The following is an 11721-nucleotide window of genomic DNA, read 5'->3' as shown; positions in this document are numbered from 1 at the left end:
CCTATTTGCTGCGTAGGATTTTGCAAACTAAATTTATGATACACATTTACATTTACATTTATTAATTTAGCTGATGCTTTTATCCAAAGCGACTTACAGCTGCTATATATGTCAGCGGTCGCACGCCTCTGGAGCAAGCAGGGGTTAAGTGTCTTGCTCAGGGACACAATGGTGGGTGTGTCACAGAGGGGGATTGAACCCTGGTCTCTCACACCAAAGGCAGGCATCTTTAAAATATGATGCAATGATGCAGATTCAACTGCCCAACAGTGTAAAAGCAGTTTACAACAGCAAAACGTACTTAAAATAATTGTGCAGAATGACTCCTTTTAGAGTGTGACATTAGTCTACTAAATATACCATTTTACTTGATTATTATTATATATGCATTAACATGTAAGCAACATTTTAATGTTGAGTCAAGTGCTCATTATAACTATAGTCTATAGTCTGTTGGGTAGTCAAATCTACAATCAATGATCATATTTTGTAAACTGAGCAGATCTTTTGAATGCAAATCCTAATATACAAAGTAGCCTTCTATTAACTGTAGCTGTCAGGTAGATGTGAAGGTCAGTGGTGATACTGAAGTATAATATAGCAGAAATGGGAAACCCAAGTTAAAATTGTACCTAAATTGTGCTTGAGTAAATGGAACCTACACTCTCCACCACTGTTAGTAACCTGCACAGCATGGACTATTGGTGTGTAATTGAACTGAATTCACCTTTACAGCAGATGAAGATGTCAGCATAAGATGGGGGGTGGGGGGGTCTAGAAAACTCTCTCATGCCACATCAGATTACACTGTAAGCTTTATTTAGCCTGGAGCTTTGAGGAATACAAATCTGGGCATCACGTGAGAATTACTGTTAACACTAGTTGACAGATGATGCAATCTTATAAGCAATTGCATGGAGCCGATCACACAATGAAACCCACTGCACCAGAAAAAGTGATATGAGTAGGTAATTCATTATTTAATTAATATGAAAGTAGATAAGTGGGGGGATGAAAATAAAACAAAAAGAGAGACGGGGAGTCTTTTTTTTTTTAGACATTTTTCAAAATTGGGGAACATTTTGCCCGTATGGGGTCAGCAGTGCCAGGACACCAAATGCCATGAAGCAAGCCGTGAAAACGTGCATGTCGTCTAGGCATGGGATCATCAAAGCCCCCAGAGAGTGGCGAGGCGAGATACGTGTCTGTGATCATGTCCGCGCAGCCCCCATCCAAAGCTGTGGTCTATTATTGTCCCAGGAAACGGGTAATTACAACTGGACATCTCCTGGACTGAGCCCAAAGCCGGCTTCAGTGCTCGCGCGAGGGACAGAGAGGGATCACATACCACACAGTCCAGAGCCCTAGACTCCATGGCAAACACATGCGACCGTCATTTGCGCAGCTATTTCTCGAAGTTGGATTTATTACCCCTCCGCAGTGGGCTCTCAGCGTGGGCGTGCGTAATTTGCGCTCATTATTCGTTTTCCCCAAAGTTGTGTAAGAAGTTCGGGGAGGACAATTAGGCGGCTACCGGAAAATCTTAATGAATAGACAACTCTGCTTCTAAAGAGAGGACCTCATTTGTGTCAGAACGAAACACAAGGAGCTGTTGATTCAGTCAGCTCCACATTGACGCTGTGTAAACTTCTCATTTCAAGTTATGAAAACAAAGACAAAGAATCAAACTTGGAGCATATGTGTTGTTATTGCAATCTGCCGGTGTGGGGTAAAGTAGTTTAGTGTAGCACACGGGTGAGAAAAAGGGGGTCCTTGATTGCAACATCAAACACTTGTGTCGTCACTCGTCAGCGATACGTGCAAGCACTGCCTGTTCCAAAATAAATATTGACGTGAATGTTGTATTCAAATGAGCTGCCTGGCCGGACACAGGCGGGCCAATCAGAGCCCATCGTATCATCACACCTTCTTTTCAGAAATCATTCATAACGCCGATGCGTCAAACACTCAGAGAGGACCCAGCTATAAATACGGCTGCGCGCAACGCACAGTTAGACATTTTCCCAAAATCAAACGAAAGATAGCCTACAACTGAGCAAGAACCGTGAGAATCCGGCTTTTTCCTTTGATTATTCTCTCTAGCTTGCTTTACATTTTATATTCTATATTTAGTATCCAGCTCACTATGTTGACCATGGGTGGATTATATTTGAAGCACGTCGTGGTGGCAGCGGTGTGCTCCGTGCTGTCCACAGGGACGCTGGGGTCCCCAGTGGTGGGACAAGAGCCGATCCGATGCGCCGCGTGTACTCCGGAGAAGCTGAGTCAGTGTCCAGCGGTGGCATCCGAATGCGCTGAAGTGTTGCGGGAGCCCGGCTGTGGATGCTGCCTCGCCTGCGCCCTGACGGCCGGGGAGCTGTGCGGGATCTACACAGCGCCATGCGGCTCCGGACTGAGGTGCACCCCGAGACCTGGCGACCCCCGGCCGCTGCACTCCCTCACCCGGGGACAAGCAGTGTGCACGGCGAGCACTGAGCCCGAGACGACCCCCGAGCCCCAGACACAAGGTAGGCCTATAACCTCCACATTTAGACATCTGTGTTTTAGGCTACCACATCCAGCAAATCATCACCATTACATTTCCAAAACACTTGACTAGTCTATTCTGAAGTAATTTACAGTTACATTCAGTCAGTCCCGCTTCATATTCATTCAATTCCCTTCTCCAGATCAGGGAGAGCCAGAGGCTGAGATGGAGAACTCAGCCATCGTCTCGGACCCCGGCTCCAGCCACTACCTCCCCGGGCACAGTAAGCCCTACGACCCGAGGGCGCCTGCCGACGCTCAGGAGAGTATGAAAGCCAAACTCATCGCCATCCGCAAGAAACTGGTTGAACAGGTAAGACCCCTAACCCTGTGTGGATTCTGTGAAATCATATGTGTGCAATATGTTACTAAAAGTTTTGGTGAGGTTTGGGGAAAGGACTAGTCCACCACAAGGGGGAGCTCGTGTGCTGTTTGACAAAATGTTGGAGGGGGAAATAGGGAATGGGCATGCTTGTTATTACAAGTTTTATATGCAGTTTGATGTCAGCCCACGTGCTTGCTGATAATAAAGCAGTGTCGATTATTATTTCTCTGTGTTGGCACTGTGCAAATACAGAAGTTAACAGCTCAGTTAACATTTTCCCTCACTCCTCTCTACAGGGGCCCTGTCATGTTGAGCTACAGAGAGCCTTGGATAAGATTGCCAAATCCCAGCAGAAATTGGGAGACAAATTAACCAGATTCTACCTCCCTAACTGTGACAAACACGGGCTTTATAAACCCAAACAGGTTCGTATCTTCAGTAAAATCTGCCCTCAGTGTGTATTGGCTTTTTGGGAATGGCTTCATATGACTCCACTCAGCATAAAAGAATCTCACCAAATTGTGTGTGAGAGCATGTAGCCAAGATTATGTCAGCCACAGCTTTCAAATGATTGTGTGCGGGTTAATGGGTGTTGCAGGCAGGGGTTTGTTCAGTTTGCACCTCAGAGTGTGTTTTTTGTTTCAGTGTAATGTCACTCAGTTAGTGCTGCATGACCGTGTGTATCACATATGGAATGAAAATGAAAAATGAAAGCAGTTGATTAAAAGGGTTTCTGTTTCTCTGCAGTGTGAATCCTCTCTGGACGGACAGAGGGGTCGATGCTGGTGTGTGAATTCCTGGAATGGCAAGAAGATTTTAGGTTCGACCGACCTGCCTGCAGATGCCGAGTGCCCTTAAAGAGATCAACCACTGATGCCGACCTGACAACAAACAAATAAGAAGAAGCAAGCCACTGATTTTTCCTTTTTGATAGCTGTTTATTTATTGATCTTGTCCATGGTGGTGTTTAATTCAGGTACACTGTCTTTACGGGACTGTGGGTCCCAAACACCCAGAAACCCTCCCTCCCTCCCTCCTCTTCAAACACCCGTCCCAAAGAGAAAAAAAATCTATTTTTGTTTTTCTGTAAAGGAGATTTTAATATTTGTGCATTTACTTCTATTCTTCAGCCTTATTTATTTCCATTGTATTTCAATGTATTTGTTTTTCGTAATTATTCTATGAGTATTTATATCTTTTTTTGCCTTATTATTATATTATTATTTTTATGGGTGTATAAAGTGTATTTATGTATCTTGGCCCTGAGTAACTCCACTGCTGAGTTGAGCTCTCTCTCACCTTGTCTAGAGTTTGGTTTATGACAAACCAAGCAAGAACAAAAGCACTGAGTGACCAAATGTTATTTAGAAGTATTTCTAAATGTTGTTTTTATGAATCATTTTCACATTGTTGCCATTGTTACATCCTTTTTGTTTTGTTATTGTCTTTTTTTTTCTGATGTGACACATGATCAGCTCTTGTCAGTAAATGCAAAACTCTCAGTCGGGAATCCTTAAACAGTCTCAGAAAACATTTCCCATGGATCCATGGGGTTGCAGATAGCATGACAGGTGGTGCCTCCCTGCACCGCCTCTCAGACGGGTATATCTACATTAACCTACCTCCAATATTTATGTGTCTGCTGTCAGTTGTGTTGATGCATTTGTCAAAAAAAGACATGCTGTTTTACTTTATATGTTGCTGTTCTCTCTGACCAAGAACACATGACCACAAAGAGCGAGTCCCTGGCTGTGCTCTATCTACATGCTGCTGTTGGAGAGAGAATTATTGTTTATGTGAGTATATTCCAAAGTGACTAACTGCTCACTCGTGTGTATGTACACTTTTGTAATTGAGATGTAAAAAGGTGATATATTTAATAAAAACATTAACCTCAGCTATGCGCTCCTGGCCTCTCTTTCACCTCAGGCAGGTTTATTTTGTGCACAAACATCCATAGGCAGCAGAACACAAGAATCATAACAATTTCATCACTTGATTATGAAAGTCTGTGTATAGATACACTCCTGGACCACATTTTCTATATTTGGTGTGTTTGTGAGCAGCGTTATCACGGTGATCTAAAGTGGAGGTCCTTGTCTAACTTTAGACAGTTCGCGGGGACATGCAGCTCTGCGCTGCCTTTTGACCCGCTCTCTGTTTGCCTTGGTTGGGCGCAGGAATTCGCCTCAACCTCTCGTGCCCACTGCCAGCCTGCCTGGCACCACCAGATTTATTTTTATTCTTTACAAATTGAACCTTTGCTTTATCCTTATTGACACATTCCAAGACTGAGGGGAGCCTGATTGCATTCAAGGACTTCAACTTGAGCAAATTTGTGTCCTGATTGCCTGAAGACATCAAGCAGAGCAGATGATCGGCTTATTAGCTGCTGATGACAACATAAGCCGGTTCCTTCCCAAAGATATAAAAACTAAGTGATGGAAGATACAATAACAAACACCACAGACAATATCTTAAAATGTGTTCATTTTTATTTTAAAAAAAGACATTAAATACAAATTATATTTTGAATCAAAATCGTTTCCTTTCTCAGAGAAAATTATAGCTGTGTGATTTTTTAGTTTAGTATCATGAAAAGCTTGAGTCAAAAAACTCGAAACAAAATACATTTACCCGTGAACAGAGAGATTCTTAATGTGACCAGCAGGGAAAAATAACAATAAAAAAATCAAAAGTGACGTTACAGAAGTGTGACCCTGGCTCTGCACTAACAGACTGAGGAAGGATGGCTGGGTGTGCATGGAGAGAAGTGACTTACTAAGAGGTGCGAGGTTCACTTGCCTTAAGAAGCAGTGAAATAAGATGACCAGAGACCTGAGTGACTGACTGACACAGATTTTGCCCCAGGCTGAAACTCGCCTGCTGGGCACGGAGCTTAAAAATGACACTGCTGAGCAACAGAAGAAAAAGTTCCATTACAAAATAAAACATTCATTAGTGATTATATTCCCCAAAATACACTGAATCATATAGACTTTGCTGTGCAATCGGTGAGTCACTTAATTGTTCATAAGAAAACCTAGTTTGGATCAGCTTATAATTCTTTCTTAGATAAATAATTTTCATTTTTAAGTACTGTACATGATGTCTAGTCAGACACATAGCTGGCCAGGAAATAATAATAATAATATATATATATAAAAAGACACACAAATATTAGGGAGGGAATAGCTTAAACATATTTTATGTATGTTCCTCCCCTCACATCAAGTCTTTGAATAGATGGGATATAGCACCAACAGGCTGGTTGTAAGCTGCTGCTGTCTATTAAAGGAAGTGTACAGCCGATTTCATGCTACCAAGCTACTGGGCAAGCATTCTTTGTCGGCGCCCTCTCCACTTTTCAAGTCTTTACACAGGATGTGGGAGAGCATCGGGCCGGAAGCTCCTCTGGGAGGACCCTGCCTCCTCCCTCAGACCCCCTACCACTTGTGTGAATGCATATTTGGTGCTGTGTCCACCTTGTGGAGATTTGTTGGCATACCATCATACAAGCATTTTTCAAAGAAACAAAAACAACAACAACAAAAAAGAAAATAGTTGCATTGAATGGAAAATTTCTGAGGGGTGTTTGCTAAGTTCTCTGTCAGAAGGTCCTGGTGTAGTTTCGTTTTTTTTTTTTTCTTTCTTTTTCTTCTCCTCTCTAGGTTATTATTGTTTTCTTACAGTATCACACTGTTTCATCTGACATTACCTCGAAGGAAAGGTATGCAGATTCAGATAGGTCCAATTGTCTTTAACTGCATGCAATGACGAGTAGCGGCGCAGCTAAAGTGCTTTAAGTGCTTGTGCTTGGGCTTGAAGCATAGGGGCAGCTGGCACCTGTGGAAGAGCGGGCCGGTCACACCGGGCTCGCCCCGTACAAACAAGCCTACACCAGGTTGCACCACTGACAGGAAGAGGACTGGAGGAGGGCAGGGTGCTGAAATGGGGCTCGGGTTAGTGGGTCGGAGACAGGGTCGGGATGAGGCACACAGACAAGGACACATTTTTAGACATGGGGTGAAGACATGTAGGGTTGGAGGAGCTCAGCACCAGAGCTGCATGATGGACATGGGACAAAGAAGGGTTGAGGACATAGGAGAGCAGTTTACATATAGAAAGCCAATGAGGTTATCTTTTAGCCACTCTGTATGATGACTACAATGCGAGTCTGTGTCTCTTTACATCGTGCAGGTTTTATCACTTTATTGATTACTAAAGTTCAAAAGTGCTCGAAAAATGAAATCTTAACGTTCCAATATAGTAAAATTGCTTTTGGAATTTCTATGCGGGACAAAAAGGTTGAATATCTTACAGAATGGCATTCAGATCCACTGGCACACATGTGCAGGAGCATAGAGGTGCGCTCACAAACGCGACTGCAACAGCGTTTATACATACCAGCAGGCAATATAAAACTATATTAATAGACATTAAAACATCAAATGGCAGGGAAAAAGAGACAAATAATGACCTCATCAGCTTTCCACAGTTACAGCCATATTGGAACAGGGACATGAATGTGGACAGGGACAGGAGGTGGTGGGAAAGAGACTAGAAGACAGACTAATCTCACTAAACTGATCCGTAAGAGTGCAGGGCGGCCAGCATGTGAGCACCTTAAAATAATACTTTAAAAGTTTGTAACTTGCTCTTTCATCGAGAACAGCAGCTGTAGTTAGCTTGGATTCACAGCAGTTACCGTGGACTCCATTGGCAACCCATAATCCCAAAAAAGCATCAAAATGTCCATGGAAACTTCTCAAACCACTGCTGCAGCATAGTCCACTTCTCCACCATCCATTTGGTATGTTCCATACCAATACACAACTTCTCTTTGTTGCCCTTCAAATCTATTGTAGCTGCTGTGATTTCAGGCTAACTAAAGCTGCTGTCCTCCACAAAGGTGTAAGCTGCAAATTATTCAGAGCTGCATTTAAAGCCTGCAGGGGACGAGTTTTTGATATTCAAAAGGTAGATTTTCTGTTAAGTATTCCTTTAATCGAGGAGTACAGAGGGTGAAGGTGAGGGGAGGCTTGGAAATGTCTGTTTTTAAGGCACTGTAACTGCACGGTTTTCTTCTATTCCCTTCCCAGTTGCAGGGCGAGGGACAAGTCCGAGGCAGCAAGGAGGGCCCCTGGTGGCCATCATGCTGGATAAGAAGTCAAAGCCCTGCCATCCCATAAACCTTCACTTCAAAATGGACCCTGAGCCAGAGAGCGTTTTATCTGCATTGTTTAATGGAGCAGGTGCTGGGGATGGGCAGTCTGACATCGCTAAACTGAGCTTAGTGACATACAGTATTTACACAAATAAACACTTTTGGGAAAGTGCACACTCATACGGCATCTTGCACAGACATGCAGCTGTGCACACGTATATTATGCAGGTGCTCACACTAAGACAAACACACACTCGCGATTACACACACACATACAGACAGACACACACAACAGAGACGGCGGTGGTATGGGGTTTTTTTTCGGGTCACAGTCACAAACAAGTCCTCTGTAGTGAGTGGAAAAGTCCCTCCTTCCTCTCTCTCTAAAAGAATAGTGCAGATGGTAGGATTCTCTCTTTCTTCAACTTTTCTCCCAGCTTTCAGCTTAATTATTTTTATTTAAAAGAAAGCATAGAGGCTCCCTAAGCACAGGACAGATAGCTGTGATGGACAGGAGGCTTGGCCGGTTGCAGAGGCTGTGCTCCACCCCTTTCGCCCTCCCCCTTGTTCTCGCCCTAACTCTCCGACAGAAATGGGACCTGAAATCAAAGGTCCAGAGTCCCTTCAAATGTTTGATTAAAACTACATGCAAGAGCAAAGTCGGCTCTCTTTCTTTGTCTGTCTTTCTCTCTCCCCTCACCCCTCTTGTTCTCTGTCCTCCTCTCTCCGTCCACTCGTCGTCCCTTCGTCCTCTCACTTGCTCTCATGGTTATAACACAGCGTCTCGCCCCGCTCCTTGCCGTCGTAGCCGGGCAGAGGCTGCCCATATTTGTCCACGCACCAGCAGTAGCCCCGCCTCTTGCCTTTGGATGGACGGCACTGCAAAGAGAGGTGTAGGGAAAAAAATGAATATGCTGCTTGTTTGCTTTTAGTAAACACTATGCGAAGACTAAATGTGTGCAGCCTTCAACAAGAGGCATTGTATGGACAAACATCACTCATCACTGACTTCCATCAGAGACACTTTGGGAAACAAATAAGCTTTTCCAAGGTAAGGACTTACCCTGACACAGCTTTATCCACACCACCTTTAACATGCATGTGTGCATTATAATAAGACGCTATCTCTCTGTTGGCTTTCAGATTTTGAATGTTTCTCAGCAGAACCCTTATGAGACAAACATGTCATCGATCACCGAGAGGAATGCCCTGCTGTCTGGAACTGTCAAGTTTTTATGTGCATCATTATGTGTTTATCGGAATTAAATGCTGAAGATGATGCAGCTGTTGGCCTTGTGAAAGGCAATAATAAATGTATCAGGATCAGAGCGGGAGAGTCTCGCTCAGACATCCACGTGCAACCAGCATGCTGTCGAGTTTGTCCCATCTATGAGCTGTGTGGGAATTTGTTAATCAGGCTCATGTGCTCCTGACCAGTGGGGGTAAATGATGAAAAAGTTGATTATTTTCAATAGAGATGGGCAGGAATGAGGAATGCACTGAGCGAGTGAGAGTGAAGGAGTGTGAAGGTAAACATGGAGTTGCTAAAATATTTGCCAAGGCCAGTTGGAGGGCTGCAAGGAAACCAGCGCTGCTATTCTGGGAAGCTGGCAGACACTCAAAATCATCTGGAGCTGATTATGGCCTGCGTGTGCACAAGTGTGCGTGCATACTGTATGTGCACATAAACACACATCAGCAAACATGTAGGCACACACAAACAAGAGGTGTATGTACCGCACATATACATACCCCTGACCTGCTTACACATATGTGCTCTCTCTCTCACTCACACACACACACACACACACGCAGTAATATCAGATGTCCCACGGGGGGCCAGGCTTTGTAGAGTGGCAACTTTATGAGCTCCATTGGGGTACACATGACAGAGCGGCGAGGTGACCAGCCTGTCTTGCTGGCAGTGAAGTCTGAAAGTAGTGGACTGTACAGTATATACAGTGTGTATATAGTACACAGTATATATATTTGGCTCTGTACATCAGAACACTGGATTTCAACTAAAGCAATGGCTCTGAGGTTCAGTTGCTCACTTTGAGCATGAAAGTGGTTTTGCATTTTCAGCCCATTTACTAGTGTTGAAGTACCGACTGGTCTTAAGCCTACTTTTTGATGGTCTCAGTCTCGTCTCAGATTCGACCACATTTGTACTCGGTCTTGTCTCGGTCATGAACATAGAGGACTCGGGATTTCAGACCAGTCAAGACCACAACTTTGGGAATATCAATAAATTGCTTTTGCATTGTCTGATTATTTTTGTTAACATACAAACTTTGACTGGATGTAAAACGTGTTGCTTTAAATGCAACCAATAACCCTACTTAAAAATGTGTTTTTACCTTTTAGCGGCTGTCACCCCTCCCAGCCCCCCTTCACACGCACTCGAAGAAAGAGAATGAGGGCGACAGGAGAAGATGTGGCTGTCTGTGAGCAGGAGGATATGTTAGCAAAATCTCCGTAATAAAATTTAGCTATCTAAAGAATGAATCTGTAAAACAGCATCCAGAAGAAAACACAGCAGTCTGTAAATTCTGCAGTGCAACCTTAGGGAGACAGCTGGGACCATCTTATTAACTTCCACTTAGAAAGAAACCAAAAAGAAAGGTATGCTATGTGTAAGTGACGTTAGCAGAGATAGCAAGCTTACATATGAATACTGTATGTTTCAGGGCACAAATTTCAGTTGCTTGCTATGGTTGCTTGTCAGAGTTTTGCCACCAAGCCAGGTGCACAAGCTACCTAATTTAGTTAACATATTGAGGGAACTAGTTTGTTAGAGTCTGAGGACAGGACATGTGGTGACAACTTGTTCCTAAGTTACATTTTTGCTTGTGATAAACAATGATAAGACAGGCCACATACAGCTATGTAACTAATGTGTAAGTCAAGTTACATCACCTTTAGCTGCAGCTGCATACCATATTATACAATGATTTGACATTTATTGTGTTAATTATCGATATCGAATGTTGACATTTTTTATCGTGATAACATTTTTGGCCATATCGCCCAGCTCTAATGTTACGTGGATGGTAAACATGGAAAAGGAGTGTTGAATAAAGATGCTTGAGTTGATTACAGCTCTGTAATGTATGTGGGTGTTTTAATGAGAATGTGGATCTTTCAGATCAATTTGAGAAGTACCTATGATCTCATTCCACATTTTATTGTGTGTCAGGTAATGCGGGGAACTGGTCTTGGTCTTGACTTGGTCTCGCCCTCCCTCGATATTGGTCTCGACTTGGTCTCAGTCGCTAAAAATCTCGGTCTTGTCTCGGTCTCGATAAACTCTGGTCTTGGTCTTGACTTGGTCTCGGTTTGGGAGGTATTGACTACAACACTACCATTTACTACAAACCACTTTACATCACAGCTAATGATTCCCGCAGTGTTCACAGTGATTTCTGACTGAATTACATAATTGTGATGAGTTAATGCATTGCAGACTTCTCAATTGACTCTTAACATAATCTTCATTACCATGCAATGATAACCTAACACTCACAAAACTATTGCAGACTTCAGATGTTTAATATGGTGGATTACACAGTTCAAGCAAGTTTCGTGAGCATACTTCATTTTCATATCCTACAGAAATGAAGAGAAAACAATAGGAAAAGAAAGATACACAACAAAATCTTACTGACTGCCTCTTTAAAAA

General features: G+C 43.3%; 2 protein-coding genes across 3 annotated transcripts in view; one reads left to right on the top strand and one right to left on the bottom strand.

Moving 5' to 3' along the window:
* The first annotated feature begins 1557 nt into the window (after window positions 1-1557).
* igfbp1a (insulin-like growth factor binding protein 1a) lies at window positions 1558-4769 on the top strand. The gene is given in 5 exon segments (XM_046050631.1): window positions 1558-2528; window positions 2691-2860; window positions 3169-3297; window positions 3620-3727; window positions 3729-4769. Coding segments are annotated over 5 exon segments (807 nt in total). The 5' UTR covers window positions 1558-2146; the 3' UTR covers window positions 3747-4769.
* A 580-nt stretch (window positions 4770-5349) lies between these two features.
* igfbp3 (insulin-like growth factor binding protein 3) overlaps window positions 5350-11721 on the bottom strand; it is a 20783-nt gene continuing 14411 nt past the window's right edge. Inside the window, exons 4-5 of one of the 2 annotated variants that reach the window (XR_006825170.1) lie at window positions 8740-8918; window positions 5350-8638 (exon numbers count right to left, since the gene is read on the bottom strand). Coding sequence is in view for 1 of the 2 variants with exons in the window: in XM_046050111.1 (XP_045906067.1) it covers window positions 8793-8918 (126 nt within the window). In the remaining variant the exon portion in view is untranslated. Of the gene's footprint in view, window positions 8919-11721 lie in introns of both variants that reach the window. The other variant, XM_046050111.1, reaches the window with a different exon arrangement.

This window comes from Micropterus dolomieu, linkage group LG05, assembly GCF_021292245.1.
Source record: "Micropterus dolomieu isolate WLL.071019.BEF.003 ecotype Adirondacks linkage group LG05, ASM2129224v1, whole genome shotgun sequence".
In the NCBI taxonomy this organism is placed as follows: domain Eukaryota; kingdom Metazoa; phylum Chordata; class Actinopteri; order Centrarchiformes; family Centrarchidae; genus Micropterus; species Micropterus dolomieu.
The sequence above is the reverse complement of the archived record's forward strand: the minus strand, read 5'-3'. Positions and strand labels throughout refer to the sequence as shown.